Below are 23,265 nucleotides of genomic sequence, written 5' to 3' on the forward strand. Positions count from 1 at the left end.
TTCTTTTTTACCTTTAGCTAAAGTTATTAGCACTCACTGCAAGCTTGTTTCCTAAATTAGTAAAAAAGTCTGATATTATACTGTCCATTTCTTTTGGATGAAAATGATTTGAGTTTTAATTTGTCAGAGAGATGGTACAACCCCACATTTTGCATATAAACTTGATACCTAGACAGATAAATTAATTAACTTGTCACAAAGAAAAGCAAATGAAATTGTATTACCATCAAACTCAAAGTTGTACAGTTTCTATTTTTTTTTTTTTACCACACGGTGTTGTGTACTCACTTTTAGAACTCAACTAATCCGAATTCGTGTTAAAAAATTTCAATTTATGAGGTAAAACACTCTCTGCCAAGGTATTAAACCTATAAACTGCAATTGTGAAATTTTGAGTGCGGATCATATAAATGTGGATATATACAATGAGCTGAACGTCCAATTAATCAGCCTATATAAAATAATGAACAAATTATATACACCGATGGTGTAAGATTTTACACTATCAATGCAGTCTAATGTATTATAATGTTAATGTTAGTATCAATTTTTATTAAGTTATCAATTATAATACTTATCATAGAAATATACCTAGAATTACATGACATAGATATGTTTTATATGGTCAGTACATAAACTTAAAAATCAAAGAAAGTTAAAGGTGACATTTAAAATGTGGTAGCACATTAAAATCGGAGAGAAACTCACCCAATGTCAAGTAATTCATCAGATTTTGGGAATATATAATTCTTTTACTGATTTTACTCTGAGAAATATCTCCCAATGTCGACGAATTGTCACCATCATCGTCAGTTCTCATGACACAGAAAAGAAGAAATGGCTATTATGATGAGAGGGACATAACCTGAAGATTCAAACTACGTACATTATCTTTTGAACTGAAAATTGGTGATGGTCACCGTCTTGCCGACTAGTGGTGAAACTGGTTGTACTAAATTTGATTTAAATGATTAGTATCTTGCCGAGGATGGAGTATTGAAAAAAAAAAAAATCTGACAAACCTTTGTCTTATCCCTATGTAGTATTAGTATAAGATTAATTTAATCATCCCAGATACGATACATAGATTATCAAACTTCCCACTTGATATTCTAGTTGGGGTACAAGATCAAATAAAATAATGGGTGTGATTTCATCATCTGGCTCGTCATCATCGATTATAATAGTAATAAAGATAGCTAATAACCTTCCAGTTTTGTTTATATATTCCTGTTATGATATTCACATAATTAAGTATTAATCAAATAATGCTGTCAGGTAGAACGTCTTACAATATATGATAATTGATAAAGCGCATAAATAGTAGCTTTGTTGCTGTGCTTTTTGACCATACAAAGCTAAGAGAGATAGCTGTTCAAAGATCAAGTTATATTTTCTTTTGGTCAAGAAATCAATTTATACTTACCAAATGCACTGATCTGCTTTCTTAATTGTTGATTGACCTATTTATTCTATAAAATAAGCTCTCTTTGTTTAATTTATCTCTCTACGCGCCATAGAATCCCACGAATGGTTTAGTACATGATGCTTAGATTTATTTTAAGAACTAAATTATTTTAAGAAAAGTTGTGAATTATAATTATTGTACAACAAAAATTATTCTTGGAGAATATTAATATGTGTAAGCTACCAAAACTATGTTCTCGTTCAGGCTCTAGGTTGGGCACAGTGTATTTGGAAATTATGAAGGCGTAATAACTCAATCTTATATTTGGCAGGTAGTTTGGCCATTTCAAAGAGAGGAGAAGTAGTTTAGAATAAGTTGGAAATGTTTAAGGGAAGAAAACGATTATAGTCGCACATGACCTTACTTCCGTGCGATTATCTCCCAGCGAATAGTAAATTGAGCTATGAGCGATAAATTAAATGAGGGTAACTTACATAAATAACAATAGTTTAGGAGCTTCTAATCAACCGTAGCTACCTTTTATAAATTTACAATTCATAGCTAGTTTAGGGCAATTTGCGTGTATTTGAATACATTGTTCAGTTGTATCCAACCTTATTTGATATCGCGTGTATTTGGATGTATTTGAATGCAACCTTAATTTTTGAATACATGTGTATACATAATGATTGTGTTCCAATGCATTTAAATATTCAATGGAGCTGTGTATTTTAGTGTATTTATATATTGATCTATCCTTTTGTTTTGGCTGTATTTGATGTATTCGAGCTCCGATCAGTAAAGTCGGCGCCGGACATCGCAAGGTTGAATGTACTCGACTATATTTAAATGTCTTGGTGTTGTCGCTAGCTAGTATTTCACTGTTATAGAGTGTACTTGAGTATATTAAAAAACGTAAATCGGCTGTATCAAACGGGTAAATTTGTATACAAACAACAAAATTTCATATACAAAGTTTCAGATACAGTGTATTTACTCGAAAAAAATTGTATACAAACATATGTATATAGATCATTCAAACAACACATATAGTCAAATACATCTAGTTTTGCCCAAAACTACACTCAGTTAAATACATATAACTTATATTACATTAAAAAATGACGAATACATTCAAATCTGAGATACAAGAAGGAGAAGAAGCCATGGGTTCCGGCCACACGAATACACTTAAATACCCTCAGATATGAGGAAAAAACAATCAAATACACTAATTTAAGAATCGAATGGGAATTAGGTTATCGGAGAAATCCATGTCGTTTCACAGACATACCTCAGGAAGCACAAAGCTGGAGTTGTTACGAAAAGGCTGAAGATGGTGCAGGACTTACTGGCCGGTAGCAGAACTTCCGCCACCGCTTTCACTGGTGGGAGATTCGCCGGGAGATTCATCGATTTTTGAGAGTTTGTCGCCGACGACTCATTAGATATCTCAATCTTCGGCAACAAATCCATAGTAGTAGAGCCTATTGAAACAAAGCTGATATACATTAGCATTCAAATAACTCCACAATAAAAGGAAAAAATAGACAAAAAGGAGTAAAAACTTACTAGCTGAATCAAAATTGCGGTGGATACCGAGATTGAGATCTACGAAGGAGCCCTTCTCTTTCAAGTGCTGGCTCAAAAAGTTACATGTTTGAGAGAAATGTGATTCTGATCGGCGAATTCCCCGAAATCCACAATCTTCGATGAAGCCATTTGCAAATACTTTGCTTTTTCAATCGGAAAAAACTAAAATATTACCACATGCACGACCGGTGGCTAAAGAAGCCATGGAAGTCATGGATTCCGGTATTTGTCCAGATCAGAGAAGAAGCCCTGAATTTCGGTATTCGTCCAGATCAAAGAAGAAGTCATGAATTTCGACATCACAGGCGGCTACAAACTGCCGTCTTAGCTGTGGCGGTGCTAAGGACCACCACGTGCACAACGACGCTGGCTGAGGGAGAAGAGAAAGTGAAAGGAGAGAGAGGTGAGGGAGAGGTTTGATACAGTGGTATAACTCTATGTACTTGGTATAACTACGATATGTAAATTGAAAATTCACTGTAGCTACGAAAAGTAATTAAATTAAATAGTAGTTACTAACCATAAATACCTCTTAGAGTAAGTTATGCTATGTAAAATTTCTTTAAATCAAAGCACTTGAAGTCTAGTCTCTAACACTTCAAATCGTTCTTCATTTGGACATTCCAACGGATAGTTATATGTCCATTTTACTGAATTGTATCAAAGCAGGCGTTGGGTGCGCGAGGCACGAAACCTAGCGTGAGAACCGTGCAGCCAGGCATAAATTTTGATGGAGCGCCCCACTGGCGTGCGGGACGCGCCCGACAGGGTGAACAACCACCTGAGTCTTTATAAAAAGGGACAAGAAGAGAGAAATCAGTTCCATTTTTCAAAGGCAAGTCCTTTTCTCAACCTAAAGTCGTCCAAGATTTCTCCTACTACGAAAGGTTAATATCTAACTCATTTAGCATTTTAAGTTGTTACTCTCAAACATCGATTCTAACAAGATTATACTTGTGAATCGTGATTTCCAAAAAGGATTCAAGAACAAGGTTCTCTCTCCAAGTTAGGACTTTGCGCTACAAGGCAAGCCTACAACCCGAATGGAACTAAGATAATCTGTAAGAATTATATTTAGTAGAAATTAAGAGCATCAAACCTATAGTTTTTAAGTAGAGAAGATTTATGAACTATTAGAGTCAATTTTTGAATTGATTAATGTAGAAATCTATTGGTGAAGCGAATCGCCTGGGTCGGAGGAAATGGACGTACTTGAAAGGATAAATCAAGGTGAGCCGAGACTTGCTTTTGCCAAAGTTATTTTCTCACCAAGTAATGTCCTCTAGATATCTGATAAAATATCTTAAAATGTTAATGTGAGTTTAAATTGGAGCAGGTGAGCACACATTATCCATAAAAAAAAAAAAAAAAATCGTTACGATTCAAGGATCAGATTATCATTCTATAAGTTTTAGTTTCTCTATAAAATTAGTAACTATTTCATAATTCTATATATGCTTAAATTCATGATTTCTCGAAACAAAGTTTTAAACATCAGAAAAGCATGTTCATATTCATATTATGTTTTAAGTATCAACATGACCTGTGAATTTATTGTTTCACTTGCAAAGAATAGAACTTGTTCCAAATGATCATCAAAAGCTTTTAGACTTAAGGGTTAGAGAAAATTTTCAGAAAAATATTTTGGAAGTTCCTTAGATTTTGGAAAAGTGTTCATAAGCTATAGTACTCTATGTTACCCCGAAACTAGGGCTGAACAGGAAAAACCGAAAAACCGAACCAAACCGATAACCAAACCAAATCGAAAAAAAAACCCGACATTTATTTGGTTTGATTTGGTTTGGTTTTTAAATTTAAAAACCGACTATATTTGGTTTGGTTTTGGTTTCAAGTCTAAAAAAACCGAAAAAAACCGACTTTATATATACATATTTTAAAAATTAAATTTGTATATATATGTGTGTGTATTTTAATTTTTTTATGAAAAAATTACAATTTATATTGGGTTTTTATACTCTTGATCTTGGGCCATGCTTTTGAATTAAACTATATTGGGTCAAAATATTTTGATGGACCTCTAATGAAATAAGCCCATCTTGCACGGTTGGACCCAAAGTAAAAGTAAACAAAATGTGGACTTCATATGCCAGCACCCAGCAGTATCCACGGTTATACATTTCACATTGTATTCTCCAAAAACCCTAACTCAAGTCAAGAGTCAAGAGGTGTCCATGGAAGCAGTATCTCCCAGCAATGATCATGTAATTTCATCTCTTAAGCACCTTTTGTTATCTTTTCGAGTATATTGTTCTTTGTATTGTTAGTTTCTTTTTTTCTTCTTTCCTTTTTCAATGGGTGATTTAGAAATTAATTTTCTGGTGCATGAGAAAAGATTATGCCATTTTCGAAGCTTGGTACAGTGAAGCAGTCCATTTTGGGACGATGAACACTAGGGTTTGCAAAGAGTTTTGATTTTCTATTTTCTTTCAATTTGTTAAAGAGAAGAACTAAATGGGGGAACCAAATAAGAATAATTAACAACGAAATAAATGGAAGGTGGGGGGGATGGGGAAAAAAATAGGGAGCGAAATTTCTAGTTTTTTCTATCATCATTTTTTTTTAAATTTTTCTTCACCTGTGATTCCATCTTTCGTCTTTCTCGCAGATGGAACCAAAAGCTTCAGAAGCAGAGATAATTTCTCGACTAGAAGGTAACAAAAGGCGAGTTGCTGATTCAAGTATTCCCTCTCCTCCAAAAAAGCACAAAAGAACAACACTGGCTGAAACTAATCTTGGCATTGAAACGGGAAGGGAAACATCTCAAATTTGGAAATACTTTTCCAAATGTATTGATAAAGATGGTAAGCGAAAGGCCTCGTGCAATTATTGTGCTAAAAGTTTTCTTCTGATAGTAGGACAAATGGGACAACTACATTATGGAATCATTTGAATAATACTTGTAAAAATTCCCCTTTTAGATTCATTGACAGGAAGCAAGGGAGAATCAGGTCTTACTCTATTGAAGGAGGGGGACAAGGAGGTAATAGTGGTACTGGTAAGATGGAAAAAGTCGTGTTTAATATCAACGAAGTGCGAAAGGCTATTGCTGAATTTGTTATAATTGATGAACAACCATTTAGAGTCGTCGAAGGGGAAGGTTTTAAGAGATTGATGTCACTTATTTTGCCTAATTTTGTTTTGCCCTCTCGTATGACTGTTGCTAGACATTGTTTGAGAATCTATCACAAGGAAAAAGAAAAGCTAAAAAAGCTTATTAAGAACCAACATATATGTCTCACTAGCGATACATGGACATCGCTTCAAAACCTAACCTATATGGTTATAACTGCCCATTGGATTGATGATAATTGGAACTTGCAAAAGAAAATTCTTAACTTTTTTCAAGTTCCAGATCATAAGGGTGAGACAATTGCAAAGGCGATCGAGGCTTGTTTGATAGATTGGGAGGTTGACACTCCATTCACCGTGACCCTAGATAATGCTACTGCCAATGATGCTGCAATTAGACACTTGAAGGTGAGGATTGATGACTGGAAAGGTATCATCTTGAACAATGACTTTCTACATGTAAGATGTAATGCTCACATTCTGAATTTAATTGTAAAGGAAGGGTTAAGTGATCATAATGAGTCCATTTCTCGGGTCAGGAATGTTGTGAAGTATGTTAAGTCCTCTCCTGCCAGATTTGCTTAATTTAAGTTGTTTGTTGAAAGGTTAAAATAGATAGTCATGGTCTTTTGAGTTTAGATGTCGAAACTAGGTGGAACTTAACATATATGATGTTGAGTGCAGCTATTAAGTTTGAAAAGGCCTTTTCAAGAATGTTTGTTGATGATCACAACTACCAAAAGCATTGTCTTGAAATGAATAGGAGCAGAGGGCATCCAAGTGGGGATGATTGGAAGAAGGTAAAAGGTTTTACAAAGTTTCTCGACATTTTCTATCAGATTACTTTGAAATTTTCGGGAACTTTGTATGTTACTTCAAATTCTTTCTTTCATGAGCTTTTTAATCTTCTTGGTTTTATTAAAAAAAAATCTCATGGTGATGATTTGGTGTTGATTGATATGACTGATAAGATGCAAGTCAAGTTTGATAAATACTGGGGCGATTTTGATAATATAAATATTTTATTATTTATCGCTGTTGTATTGGATCCCCGGTACAAGATGAGGTATATGAAGTTCATTTTTGCCAATGCTTATGGTAGTTTGGTGGGAAATTTGAGATCGGAGAAAGTGATGAATACTTTAACTCGTTTGTATCAACATTACCAAGATTCTTCTTCTAAGACTTCTGATATTAATTTGGGAGGTCAATTTAACATGTTGACTGAAAGTGATAGTGGCGAGATATGTCAATCACAATGGGAAAAATATTTGCAAGAGGAAGATAATGTTGGAAATAAGAATGATCTTGAGAGGTACTTGATAGATGATATGGAGTTAACCAAAGATTTGAATATCATGGCTTGGTGGAAAGATGCAAGCAAAAGGTATCCAATTGTTTCTAGGATTGCGAGAGATGTTCTTGCAATTCCTATTTCTACTGTTGCTTCCGAATCAGCTTTTAGCACCGGAGGACGGATTCTTGATTCATATCGAAGTTCTTTGTCCCCAAAAACTGTAGAAGCTTTAATTTGCACTCAACAATGGCTCAGGTCAACTCCCAAAGAATACAACATTGAAGATATTCTAGAGGAAATTCAAAAACTTGAAATAGTTGAAAAAGGTAATTTTATACCTTTAACTCTTTGTGAATATGTTTAAGTTTCTGAATTCATTTAATGTTAATATTTCAATTCTTTTCTTTCAGAATATCCCGATGATGTTTTGAGCATTGATTAGCTCAAATGATGGAAGCAACTTCTACTATATTCTTGTTGCTTGAAGTTCCGGATGAATTTTGTTTTATGTGTTGAGCCATGTTTTATTTTCTGTTTATTCATATGTATGGTGTGTTAAATATGAAGTAGAGACTCATAAACTTTAGTAGATTTTTCGAGCAGCTTCATAATCCTAAGCTTGCCTGAAATTATGAACAAAATGGAAACTGATTGAAAAGACTTCTCTTTCTCCATTTAGCATATCTGAATTGCAGCAAGACCTTCCATCAATATTTCATGAATCTAGCTATTGTTAAGATTTATTATTCTACATAAAAGAAGAACAGAACAAGAGCCACGTTTTTTTTGCTGTATAAGATTTATTATTCTTTTGTTGTATAAGCTTTATATTTGACTTTTTATAAGCAAAAGAGTATGATGGCTGAAGCCATGAAATACTATGGACTATGGTACTGAAGGGGCATCTTGCTATTTGAGGAATGGCTTTAACAATTTCAACTTTTATTTTGTGCTAGCTCTACTGTTCTTGGCAATACTACCCATTGCTAAGAATAAGTATGCTCCTGAGTTTAGTTTTAGGAGTGACTATTCTTGTCAATACTATTTCAAATAAGTTTAAATTTAAATAGTGACTACAATGTGTTTTAAAAACCGACAAAAACCGAAAAAATCGATAAAAACCGACAAAAATCGAATAGTAAAAACCGATATAGTTTGGTTTGGTTTGGTTTGACAATTTGAATAACCGACTCAATTGGTTTGGTTATTTTTTAAATAAAAACCGATCCAAATTGAACCGTGAGCACCCCTACCCGAAACTATTCGTGTTAGAATAAGAGATTAGTGTACCACTGGTTCACACTGTGACAGACTTGCCCCGGTAAGTCATTGCTGATCAGGTAAGGCATAAAACGCGAGCATGCTAGAATCTTGACTTGTGAGTCACCACAGGAATGCGGCCTAAGCGATCAGATTGGGATTGTCCGACATACTGAAAATGCCGAACATGCTAGAATCTTGACAGGTGGGTCACCATAGGAATTCATATATATGTTGACATTTTTTTACAGAATCCAAACAAGTCAAAGTCGAATGGTACCCCCTACAACAACAACAACATACCCGGTGAAATCCAACAACAACATATCCAGTGAGAAGTGTAGAGTGTACACAGAACTCACCCCTCTCAGGAGATAGAGAGGCTATTTCCGGAATCGAATGGTTCTCTCTAGAAAATAAAATAAAGGAAAGAATATGCTTTAGAAAATTTACAGTTATTATTATGAGGAAAAAATTCAATGTTTACTTATTTGAATTTTACACATTGTTCTAGAAAAAAAAGAATAAGATATTTTTTGAAAGTTACAAGAGTTGTTTTATTAAATTCTTCTTAAATGTTTACATCTTAAGATGCTCTTAAAATGTCATGTTTTGTATTTTGTTAAAGTCTTGTTTCAGTTTTGGTGAGGAGGATATCGAGATTCACTACCCTCGTGGCGTGCTGACGTTCTCTTTATAGGGATTTACACTGACTAGTTCAATGTAAGCAGAAGTTTTGCAGGCAAACAGGCTGCGACCTATGATATTTCCCTCAGTTTCTCAGTTACTGGGGACAAATTTTCATCTTCAATATTATTTTAGTTATTTATTTTGAGGATCAACCAGCAAATTTGTGTCCTAGGTAGTCCCCCAATTTATTAAAGCTAGAGGCTTCATAGATAGTGCTAAAATGGATCAACGGAATCCAGGTGCGTTGCAGTATTTTGAGACGGTATATTTATTTTAGAAAGAGAATCATAATTTCTCTCAATTTTGAAAATGCTAGAGTCGATTGTGAAGATTAATACACAGAAATGAGGAAGAATTACAAACACATGAACCCTAGAATGGGAGATTGAAGAAAAAGAAGAAACTGCTTAGAGAGAAATATTTGATTCATTTGTATTCAATAATCTGTGTATAATGCGTACAAGATCAGTATATATACATGAGATTATCTAACTAATTACAATAGAGCTGATATAACTAACTAACGAACATTAGGAAGTTAACTACTTTTAACTAACTAATCAGAAAGTTAGTTAACACTCTAACTTCCTGAATTTACAGAAGTAACCTCTCAATTCAATTGTTTACACTTTGATCCTTCTACACTCTCCCTCAAGCTAGGTGTTAGATACTTTAAAGATATTCAACAGACCTAGCTTGGAATATAGATAAACATGCTGAATTATTGCACCTTAGAAGATCAGGCTTCTGAGGACTTTTAGGGTAGGATAAACAGTAGTTTAGTCTCATCTCAATGATCATGTGTAGCTTGGGATGCCAAACATATACTCAACTGTAACTTTTTGCACACCAATGGTTAATGGAGATCAAATTTGAAATTAGAAAACAAAGATATCTACTGGTTGATCATGGGTTGGTATGTATTTTGTTTCCACCATTACTTGTAAAATTTTCTCCCTAATAAAGTGAGAATCTATCTTAATATGCTTGGTTCTTTCATGATAAACTGGATTAGCTGCAATTTAGATTGCAGCCTTACTGTCACTTAATATCTCAATTGGACTGCTTATTTGAATTCCAAGTTCTTTGACAAGGCCAATTAACCATATTAATTCTGATCCAGTGATTGCAATGCTTCTGTATTTAGCCTCGACACTACTTCTGGACACTGTTGTTTGCTTTTTTGACTTCCAAGTTATCAATGAGTCTTTAGTTTAATGAAGTAACAGTAACAAATTTCCTTGATGTAGAATATGATGCCCAATCTGCATCACAATATGCAGTCATACTTTTCTTGCTTTTGCTTGATAACAATACACCTTGACCAGGTTGCTTCTTCAACCTTACAATTCTTAGAGCAACTTCCATATAGGACTACTTAGGACTTTGTAAAACTTGGCTTATTGTTTGTACACTGTAAGCTATGTCAGGCCTGGTCATAGTAAGATAGATTAATTTACCTATCAATCTCTGATAAGAACTTTGATCAGCAAGTAAGTCTTCTGCACTGCAGGATGATTGTTTTAGATGATCATCATATAATGATTGTTTTAGATGATCATCATATTCCTTAGTTATCCGCTTTATTCTAGTATCTATAGGTGTTGATGAAGGTTTTGCTGCTGATACTCCAGTTTCAGAAATGAGTTCTAAGGCATACTTCATTTGATGCATCAAAATATCCTCCTTAGATCTAGCAAATTAAATCCCAAAAAAGTATTTTAACTCACCTAGATCTTTCATTTTGAAAGCCTGTTGCAGTGTTTCTTTGGTATCATTGATCAGCTTTAAACTGCTACCTGTTATGAGCATATTATCTACATATATCAATACTACAGTGACACCTTCTGTTGTTCTCTTTGTAAACAGTGAATGATCATATTGACTTTGCTGAAAATTTGCTTTTCACAGTGCTTCTGTCAACTTAGCATTCCATTTCCTAAGAGCTTTTTTTAATCCATACAAGGATTTAATGAGCCAACATACTCTCTTCTCCCCTAGTTCTTGAATCCTTGTGGCAAATCCATGTATATTTCATCATATAGATCACCTTGTAAAATGCATTGAACACGTTCATTTGGTTTATGTGGCAGTTATTCATTGCTGAGATTGCAAGTACAATTCTAACAGTTACTGGGTTGAATGTTTCTTGATAGTCAATATCCTTTTTTTAGACTGTAACCTACAAGTATTTCTTTAAAAATTTCAATATCATCATTTTCCTAGTACTTGATTCGATATATCCATTTACACCCTATAGGTGTTTTACCTTCTGGTAGTGTGACTATTTTTCAGGTATCATTGCTTTCCAATATTGTTATTTCTGTTTTTATTGCATCCACCCATCTTGGATCCTTGATAGCTTCCTTATCGCTAGAAGGTTCAGTTTCAGTTGAAACTAATGCTATATATGCTTGATATTTGGCCGAGATCCTGTCATAAGATAAGTACCTGTTCATAGCATATGGTACATCCTGATGGATGTTCAGATTGACAAAATCTTTCATCTACACATGAGGTTTTCTACCTCTTTCAGACTTTCTTTCAGGCTAAGTTGTGGTAATTGTGGTTTGTCTTTGTCTTTTTGTAGGTTGAATTAAAACACGTTCTGATGTTTGTCATGTTTCAGCTGTAGGTTGAATTTGGTTTTGTTGGTAGATGTAATGTCAAGTAAACTATCTTAATCGGTAGAAGTATTTGGATTAGTATGATTGGTGTTTGGTTGTATTGTTTGTGTTTGTGAGTTGTTTGTAGGTAAGTAGTTTGATAATACATCAGGCATAAGATAGTTAGGATTTGCTTCTGAGAAAATTGGCTCAGCTGTATCAGTTTGAGTCATGAAAGGAAAATTATCCTCCCTAAACTCAACATCATTGCTGATAAATATTAATCTGTCTTGGATATCATATAACACATATCTTTCTTTTTTTTTTTAGAAGAACAACCCATATGCACAGAAATTCGAGACCCAGTCTTCAATTTATCATGTTCTTTTATTACTTTAGCATAGCACATACACCCAATCACTCTCAAGCGAGTAAGCAAAGGTTTTTTGTTAAACAGTATTTCATAAAGAGTTTTATGTCTAATAACAACAATAGACATTCTATATCAAATAAACTGCTGCTTTTACACATAATCCCCAAAGCCTCACTAGTATTTTACCTTGAAATCTAAGAGTTCTAGTTACTTCTAGAATGTGCCTATACTTTCTTTCAGTAGCACCATTTTGTTGAGGAGTATAAGGACAACTGGTTTGGTGTATAGTTCCCATAGATTTGAACAGTTTGTCACTAACTGAGTTTAGCAATGCAGTTCCATTATCTAATCTAAACACTTTAACTGTCCTATCAAACTGAGTTTTTACATACATAATAAATTGCTGAATAACTACACACATCAGACTTGAGTTTAAGAAGAAAAATCCATGTCATTTTTGAGAAATCATCAACAAGAATTAAGAAATACTTGTTTCCGCCATATGTTGCTGTTTTATAGGGACCCCAAATATTGATATGCACCAATTCAAAATAAGTAGAAGTTTTTATACTACTAATAGGAAAAGACTGTCTAGTGTGTTTTGCACAAGGGCAAACAGTACATTCTTTAACAGTCTTAACAATTTTATCTAAAGAAACATGCGACATCTTATTTAAAGTTCTAGATGACACATGGGTAAATCTCCTATGCCACAATTTCACATTATCAGTAGACCCTAATTCCTTAACTTTGCCAGTTACAATAGTTAATGCTATTCTTCTATTGTATCTAAAGGTTTGTTTCACCAATATGTATAGCTCATTTTCCTCCTTACCAATCATCTTCACCTCTCCATTCCAAAGATCCTGAAACAGACAAAAACCAGGAAAGAAATTGACTGAGCACCCTAACTCTCTAGTCACTTTTGAGACTGACATTAGATTAAACTTAAATTGAGGAATGTTGAACACATTGCTTTGTGCTTCTATCTGATAAATTGCTTGAACCAGTATGAGTAACTAAGGTAGTATCCCATTTGGTAAGTATACTTCTTTTGGTTTACTAGGCTGAGTAATAGATTGTTTGTTCAAAAGATTTAAATCTACTACCATATGATTAGTGGCACCTGTATCAATTATCCATTGTTCCCAACTTTTAGAAGCTAATAATGCAGTACTTAAAGCGAGCTTTATATCTAATGCCTGAGAAAGGTGCATCAGTGTTGTTTCCCTTAAGCAGGCTTATGATTTGATGATCCTTTGTGAAAGGATATGCTCCTGTTGGTGCACCTTGATTCTAGCCAACTTGATTGTTATTCACCAGTTGATTTTGAGACTGAATATCACTACTCCTGTTGACACACTACTACCATCTGCAATCAAATTATAAGCTACAGACCCAGAGTTAGTGTTTGAAAACTGTCTAAATTGCCCAGAGTTATGGCCATTGTCTTGAATTGCACTGTAAGGCCCTTTTCTTGACTATAGATAACCAACCACTTTGTAACAAGTTTCTTTTGTGTATCCTTTCAGCTTACACACTTCACACTGAAGATTGTGTGAGGCTGTCCATTATATGAAGATTGTCCATTGTATGAAGTTTAACCATTATATGAACCATTTTTTGTTGAGTACATAGCAACATCAATGTTCCATATTGAACTAGACTGACCAACATGAGACCTTAACACACCAGTACTAGCAGCAATAGACCTTTGACCCTTATCACTCAAAATCATAGCATAAGCTTGATTAATTGAAGGCACTGGATACATCACTAAAATGTGACTTCTAGCTTGATTATAAGATTCATTCATACCCATTAGAAACTGAAACAGTTTCAACTTCTGAAGATACACAACAAAATCTTTTGATTTTTCATAGTTACAACTAGGTGTTGGCACTAGTGCTTCAAATTCTTTCCATAAATCTTTAAGTTTTGAGAAGTAAGTAGAAATAGAACTTGTACCTTAAACAAGAGTTGAAATTTGTTTATGAACATTAAAGGTCCTAGATCTATCCACCTTATTGAGCCTTTCAAACATATTATACCTTACAGCTTGAGCAGTGGTGGCATATATAATACTCCCTAACAGACCTTTTGCTATTGAATTCATCACCTAAGCAAGTATAATTGCATTCACTCTTTCCCAATGATTTGCCATTGAGTCTGGGAACTTATCTTTGCTACAAGAACCATCAAGTAGTCCCATCTTGTTTCTTCCAAGAAGAGCAATTTTCATAGATCTATACCATATTGAGAAATGTTTTATCCCATTTAATTGAAATGTTATTATATGAATTCCATTTACATCTTGTGGATTCAAGAATAAAGGATGATTGTAATCGATTCCAGCCCCTTGAGCACTTCCAGAATTTTGTACAGGATTTGGAACATTACCAATATTGACATTGCTCGGGTTAACATTGCTTTATTGACAGCTTGTTCAATTGCCATTTTTGTCAAACAAAACTTTTAGATTTCTACGACTTTTCTTATCAAGATTGAATTGCGGAATTTGTATACGAGTGAATCAATCACGTTCTCTCTGATACCATGAAGATTAATACACAGAAATCAAGAAGAAATTAAGAATACATGATCCCTAGAATGAGAGATTGAAGAAGAAGAAGAAGAAGAAGAAGAAGAAGAAGAAGAAACTGCTTAGAGAGAGAAATATTTGATTCATTTGTATTCAATGACATGTGTATAATGTGTACAAAATTAGTATGCATACATGAGATTATCTAACTAATTACAATTGAGCTGATATGACTAACTAACTAACATTAGGAAGTTAGAAGTTAACTAATTTTAACTAACTAATCAGAAAGTTAGTTAACAGTGTAACTTCTTGAATTTACAAAAGTAACATCTCAGCTTCAATTGTTTACACTTTGATCCTTCTACAGATTGATTACTACAACAAGTTCCAGGATTTAATTTAATTAGAGTCATAATCAGTGTTTTAAAAGGCAGTTTCAGGACTCGCCCCTGGGCTGGGCACTGGCAAAATCCCCCGGGGCTCACGTGTGGGGCTTAGTTCCAGTGAGGCTTACGCGCTAAGCGCCCGATTGTACGCCCTAAAGACGGCTAACGCTCAACGCTCGGGGCTCGCCTAACAGTTCTTACACAAATTATATGCTAAATTCCTTAATTAAACTCATTGACACTTGTAATTTTTTAACAAATGAATGATATTTAATAGTTTTTCAGGTATAGAAATAAGAAAATTGGGTGTAACTCAAATAATAAGTCGTAGTATTGCATATTTACTATTTGAGAACATTGTGAGGGTGAATATCACTTAATATTTCTTTTAAAAGTACATAGTCGAATCATACATTTTCACTTATCTTTGGTCTTTTATCCTATATATCAAAATTATCATATTTTATTATTTCGTTATTTGAAAGAAATTTTATTTTTATTCATGAAGGAGTTACGTTTTAATTATAATACTTATAAAGTTTATTGATTATTTGCTTATAGGGAGATAAAATAAATAGTATGATAGTAATATTGTTTTAAGAAATTGTGATTTTTTCATTGCTCGAAAGTTAAAATGTTAGAGTTGATTTGTATTTCATAATAGCTTTTATTTCATTGTATTGTTTATAGTTGTAAAATTATGTTATATTTAATTACAAGTTCGTATAATGGATTGCTTTGATTAGTTTTTGGTGAGGATATATATACATATATAGTCTTTTTTTTAATGTAATTTTACCTATTTAAAAATATTTATTGTAATTATGTTATTTTATGAAATACTAAAAATAAAATACCCATGGGGCTTACGCCCCGTGCCTCTAGGCATACGCCTCGCCCAGACATATGTAAAACGCCCGCCTTACGCTCTCGCCTTTTAAAACACCGGTCATAATTAATCAAAGTGATCAGAACATATATATCTTAAATTTGTTTTAATTTTTTTGTCTGATTTCTGAAAACCAAATCCTTTTCTTCATACCAAACAGTTAGTTTGATTTTGATTTTTTTGAGAAGTTTTGGACCTAGACAAAATTAAAGGAAGAGAGAAAAGGAAAAACAATTAGTAGTAGTACTAACATTTTTGGTTCATGATTGATGAGTTAAGGAAGGATGAGAAAGAGCAGAGCATACTACCATTCTTCTTAGATTCTTGATTCATTCCTTTGCATACTAAAAATATTCACAGAGATAGACAGAGATTTAATGAGAATAGTTAATTTTCCTTCTTCATATGGAGTAGTATTTCTTTGCTTTTATTGTCACCATTCAGCAGGACATATATAACAGTATAAGTATATATCAATTTTGTTTGTATACTTCTATGAACATGTCACGTGATTGAAAATATGATAGAAAGGACGAAAAAGTAAAAAAAAAAAAAATGATACAGGGAGGAAGAAAAAGTGACATTGGAACAAAGAATCATCATCAAATTTTCAATTGGAATAAGTTAAAATTCATGGGTATGATCGGATCGAATTTATTTGGTTTTTGCTTAACATCTTAAAGAATTTAAGTACACTTGTACTATTTCGATAATCAAAGATTCAAAGTTGTTTAAAAAGAATTTTAAAATATATGATCTTTAAAAGGAAAAGATTTCTAGTAACCCTATGTATCTATTGATTGGGGAAATTTTGTGTTAACAATTAAACATCGAATTGAGAATTTATACAAAATATTTTATGTGTTTGACTTAAAAGCTGTTAAGATAGAACCAGAGGCAGATTTATCTTAGGCTGAGGAGTGTCACGTTACACTGTTTAGTCGGAAATATTTACTAAATACGTATGAATAGTTGGAAGTCAGAAAGAAAAATAAAAATAAATAGAATAAAATGCACTGCATGGCATAAATAGCGGTGCAACTCATTTGGTCAGGTGCCTCAGTTTTGTTCTAAAGGTCCGGGGACCTCTCAGAAGTTAACAAAACCTTGAACCAGTTGGATCAGAGTGTTTTTCTTAAAGACATCCGACAAGGAAATTTTTGATAGGAAGATTTCATGTAATACATTTCAAAAAATGAATATTCTTCGAGAAGAGTTCAAGTGATATATGGGAGTTATGTTTTATTTGTATTGTGCTCTTTTTTTAATATGATGTTATAGTGTTTTATTTAGTTGTTCTCATTTTAAAATGTGGCACGGCTTATCAAAAATACTGCGTATGCCATTGGATAAAACATGATGAATATTAAAATATTGTGTGTTTTAACCTATCAGTTAGTTAATAGTTAATTATAACAAACATTTTATTGTCAGTATATATGAATGGGTAACTTGAAAAATATGGTAAATAAACAGTGATACACATGTAAATTATGGCGATAACGTAGAAATTTATATATGCAATTAGAATACATATACTTGTAGAAAGGTGATAGTGACTCCTATTTTGGGGACAAAAAAAGCTTGTACTGAATTCTTGCTACATCACTTTCGTTGTGCATTCATTCATTCATCTATTTATTGATTCATTCACCAAGTTGAGAAGTTTGACAACAAATCTGCTGCACCTAATTATGATATGATATTTCCTTCTTGTGGATGCCGGAAGTGCCCCATTAATTTATCTGTTTCTTTCTGTCTTCCTTACTTTCTTGGGTTATAAAACCTACTTCCTTTATTCCATGTATGTATTGTGTCTATTTTTATATTCAGAAAAAGTGAATGTAATGATGGCCCTTCCATTTTGGGAAAGTACTTCCTTGGGATATTTTTCTTACTGACTTTCAACTACAAACTTTCTTCATATTACCTTCCCTTCCCTTTGGGGCGGCTCCAAAACTTTAGGCAGGGGTTTGGACATGCGATTTAAAATTATGTTTTGAAATCATGAGATGAAATTAGCGTTTGAACATGCATTTCATCTCATGGTTTTAAATCATGGTTTGAAATCCCAAATCATCCAAAAAGACATGATTTGAAATTTTAAACCATGGTTTCAAAATTTTTAAATATAAAATTTGACCCATAAATTTATATTTTGTAAAAAAATAGACCCATAAGTTGGTAGGTATTTTTAACAATTACTCCCACCAACCATTTACCAACCTTTATTTAGGTCTACCATGTGGATAATTATATTAAAGAGTAGTTACATTACTATTCATGTTAGATTTTTTTTTATTGAACTAAAGTTTGATTAATTGATGTTGTATATTTCAGAAAAGGTGTTCTAGAAGCGTATTAATTTTGTTATGAACTATGACTTGCTCATATTGAGAATATTTTGATAGTTTTCACAACTTGTGAGATTTTTATGTTTATAAGAAAAAATACAACTTAAGAAATCCAAATTGCATGTCCAACCATGGTTTCATCTCATGGTTTCAAACCATGTCCAAAAGGCTCCTAAGTATACGAATTCTAAATTTTAGAAAAAACTATTCAATTATATATATTAAGTGAATTTCTTAATACAAATATTAAATTTTGGTCAAAAGTACCGGTTCTGCTGCACCCATAACTTAAAATATTAAACTCTAGCGCTCCATCCCTTCTCCAATCCCCTCATTAAAAGGATTATTTGTGATAAATCAATCGAGTTCTAACAAGACATTTCAAACAATATTGTTAAATTGAAGTTAGAAAATTGTATTTACAAATTAAAGTTGTGTTTCAATATGACTTTTACTTGGATAAAAAGTTAACGATTGTGCATAAAAATAAGTATTTCACTTGAAATACTCCTTAAGCGAGTTTTTTTCAATATTTCATCAGTATTTCAAATAGAAAAAAAAAGTCATTTATAAATATTGATAACTAAACAATATTTGTAAGTATTAAACTTCTAGTAAATATTAAAATGATTCATTCAAAACGGGGTATATGTAACTATCTCCACTGAATTTTATTCTTTTGAAGGATACGTCCGAATAAGCCTTCAAAACAGAAAATTGGTCAACAAACAGAGATTGTCGACGTTCACAAAGACTTGACCCAGTTAACCACGGCAATTTGAATACCAAAAACAGGTGGTCTCCTAGTTAAGAAGCAAAAATGATGGAAATTTGTGAAGAATACTTAAAAGACAACCTTTGCGTTTTGGGAATCATAATCATTCCCATACGATGTTTATTTTGAAACTTTCCAATTAATTTACAAACTATGGTACTAATAATGAGGTGGTGAAGTTGGCTACGTCAACCTCAAACAATTAGGGCCATATTTTTCTCCCTTTGGTGGTGGTCCTGATTAATTTACAACGCTACGGTCAGCCTTTCAAAAACTTTCTTAATATGACTTGTATTAGATTTTTTTTTAACCACCGAACCGTGTAATGCGATGGTTAAGATCCCTTTATCCTTAATCTGAGATCTGTCCGAACTTTGAAACATTTAGAGAACTTCTTATGCAATTCTAATTAGGTGGATGAGTGGCTTAGAGTATCAGATGGTTAAACAAAAAGGGAAAGAAAAATTTTGTTCGGTAGTTGTACCTGGAATTGGTTTAAAATTATGTCATATGCCTAATTGACATTTTTAGGATCAAAAGTATATCAAGAGCATGCTCAAATGAATTGATTTACACCATGTTACAACAATCATATAATCATCAAGCATGTAAGATCCGTTTTTATACTTTCGAAAGTTACTCTACAATTTTCAGCTTACAATTTAATTTTTCTTAGTATAATTCTTTGTGTGTGTGTTCCTAATGCCAAACGGACAATTAGCAGGAATGCCCTTATTTTGGGATGGTCTTTAATTTTTTCCCATTAAATTGGAACCCCTGCTTAGTCAAAAATTTTAAAAAACATTCGCAAGGTAGAGTTTAGATTCGCAAGGCAGAGATTTGCCTGAAGGCAGAATTTTGCCTTCAGGTAGAGTTTTGCCTCCAGGCATACCAAAACTCTGCCTTAAGGCCTAACTTTGGCCCGAACAGGCCTAACTTTACTACAAAATTCTGTCTTGCGAAATTGTTTTTTTTATTGAGTTGGGGTTCGAACCCCAAATCTCACAGACTTATTAATTTACAAGTTCCATAGGTTTGGCATCAATTTTTTGTGCGGAGTACCCTTCAAATGCACTGGTCTTTAATTTTTGATGCCAAACCTGCTTAGTCAAAAAATTTTAAAAAAAATTCGCAAGGTAGAGTTTGGATTCGCAAGGCAGAGATTTGCCTGAAGGCAGAATTTTGCCTTCAGGTAGAGTTTTGCCTCCAGGCATACCAAAACTCTGCCTTAAGGCTTAACTTTGGCCCGAACAGGCCTAACTTTACTACGAAATTCTACCTTGCGAAATTGTCTTTTTTTTTTTTATTGAGTTGGGGTTCGAACCCCAAATCTCATGGTATTAGGTGAAAGGGGAAAAATTAAACACCACCAATTTAAGGGACAAAAATTAAAGACCAGTGCATTTGAAGGGTACTCCGCACAAAAAATTGATGCCTAACCTATATGGAACTTGTAAATTAATAAGTCCATGACATTGAGTGAGGGCAATTTGCACGATTGTCCTTATTCGGGGGTGGTCTTTTAATTTTTGGCCCTCAACTGGTCTTTAATTTTTTTCCTTCGCCTAAAATACCATGAGGTTCTGGGTTCGAATTCCGACTCAGTAGAAAAAAAAATCGCAAGACTGAGTTTAGTAGCAAAGGTTAAAAAAAAAAATCTGCCTTTAACACCGACTTTTGCTTGAATAGGCCTATTTTGCTACGAAAATCTGTCTTGAGGTTTTTTTTTCTTTACTGAGCGGGGGTTCAAACCTAGAACCTCGAGATATTTTCGGTTACTTTTTTAAGCGAGGGACAAAAATTAAAGACCAGCGCCTTTGAAGGACAATTCGTGCAAAAAAATGAAACGGGCCACTTGCTTAAAGCAATGAGATTAGAAAAATAGAAAAATATTGTATAGTTGAAGTTCGTTTACATAAGAATTGCCAAAGCTCAGCTCTAGGTACAGTCCATTCCTAATCAGTAATCAGGAGTCAGATGTGTATCACTGTGCCATTGGGTTTGGGCTGACCATCCTCCGTTATGAACAAGGGAAATCAAGAATATACAGCCCAACATAAAATTTTACACCACATAACCCAATACAATATTATATAACATTATATCTGGGAGATAGCATTATATACATATATATCAATCTTGTATAAAAATGAACAATAGTGTATAAACGGTGTTTATACATAAATATAGGCTAAATCGGATAACAAACTCAAAATATAGACTATGTGACGTAAATAATTTCTCTCAGTTGATGTAGAGGAATGAGCGACCCATTCAAAGCAACATAGGAGTGGAAAGGAAGCAATGGCCCATTATACACCACATCGTGCTTGTTTGAGTTTAGGTCCATCTCTGTCCTAAATACCTGATATACAAGAATTGTACTCGTGGAATATTTTGTGTATGCTCTAAATTTGTAAGATTTGGATATTCTAAGACAGTATATTATTTTAGTGTCTTTAACATTTTTGGTACTGACGGCGTCTAATTTTTTACAGCATCTGATTAAGGGGACTTTACAATTACATATAACTGTCTATAGCATTCTTTATGAATTAGCGGAAAAAAAAGTCTATAGCAATCTTTATTTGGTAATGTAGAAAATTGAAGAAATAACTTGTTATAACAAGTCAATGTATGTTAATATCGTAAGATTTATTTATATGGTTATTATGTATGAATTAAATCCATTATGTCATGTGTTATGGGAAAGTTACGCTCTATGTCTATTGGAAGAGAAAATTTACTCCATGCGACTCCTATTTTGAGATTGTTACCCGGTTTTAGCCCATATTTGTATATAAGCACCTTTTATATACTATTATACACGGTTGATACATTATCTTTAATACTTCCCTAGGTATAATGCTGTATAATATCGTATAAACTGAAAATATGGCTACGTAGCGTAGTATTTTCTGTTGGGCTGTATATTTTTAAAAACTTCCCGTTTTGTGGATCTTCACATTGGAAAAGAGAGACAGGATCACGAAAGTCATGAGTCCCCATCGATTAAAATTCCAACTTATCATTTATCAGTAACTTTCCTTTACCTTACCCGTAAATCTGGGATTCAATTCACAATCATTTATATAAAGAGGATATCATGCTAATACAATTACAACACATTTATCTCAAAACTCTGTTAATTAATACCTTCACAACACTTGAAGTGTTCGTACAGTCAGATTCCATATTCTTTCTGCAATCAAATATTAAAACTTCGTTAAAATTCTCTCCATGCTTTCTGATAATTTCACGAGCCTTAAAAGCTGTAGTGCAGAGCTAAGCTAGCTCAGCACTTAAGCATCTATTGTATTCGAAAAAAAAAAAAAACTTTTACCTAATCTAGCCACCATTTCGTGCTCCAAAATGAACTGGCTCTATTAATACTATACTATAAGTCGATAATTTTGTTTAAAATAATTTCGGAGCATCATAATTGACTGTTCACATTAGTTGCTGATTGCTCTTTCTCAAATAATGACATTACATATGATTTGTTCCACATTCAATGATGGGACAGCTTTTGTTCTCAAGATAAAATTAAGAAAAGTAATGTGAACGAGATGAAAAATGGAGGCTAAAGTGAAAGGTGCACAGAGCACAGCACAAGAACAAATTTCTATTCTCCTTCTGTCATAGTTGTCTAAATGCATGTCTGTACTAAAATTAGTAGCAGTGGAGGATATACTCCTTCCGCACCAGTTTAAGTGTCTTAGTTTGACTGGGCACGGAGTTTAATAAATAAAGGAAGACTTTTGAATCTTGTGGTCTTAAGTTAAAGATGTGTATAGTCTTTTAAATCTTGTGGTCTTAAATTTGCAATTTAGAATGTTGGTATTTGAAAACTTACTAAATATAGAACGCTACTGTTACACTCCATAATAATCTGTGCTACTTGTATTAAAACAAGAAAGAATGAGTTAAGAAGGTTCAAGGAAAGTTAATCGAGTTAGTAAGAATATTGTTATATATACATGGTTTCCTTAAGTATCC

At 33.3% G+C, this 23,265-nt stretch overlaps 1 protein-coding gene across 1 annotated transcript; it reads left to right on the forward strand.

Annotated features, from left to right (window-relative positions):
• Window positions 1-7,017: 7,017 nt before the first annotated feature.
• On the forward strand, window positions 7,018-7,839 carry LOC132624846 (zinc finger BED domain-containing protein DAYSLEEPER-like). The gene is made up of 2 exons (XM_060339577.1): window positions 7,018-7,478; window positions 7,644-7,839. The coding sequence occupies exons 1-2, from the start codon at window positions 7,051-7,053 to the stop codon at window positions 7,750-7,752; spliced, it is 537 nt and encodes a 178-aa protein (XP_060195560.1). The 5' UTR covers window positions 7,018-7,050; the 3' UTR covers window positions 7,753-7,839.
• Window positions 7,840-23,265: the final 15,426 nt, after the last annotated feature.

The sequence above is a fragment of the Lycium barbarum genome, chromosome 12, assembly GCF_019175385.1.
Source record: "Lycium barbarum isolate Lr01 chromosome 12, ASM1917538v2, whole genome shotgun sequence".
Taxonomy (NCBI): Eukaryota; Viridiplantae; Streptophyta; class Magnoliopsida; order Solanales; family Solanaceae; genus Lycium; species Lycium barbarum.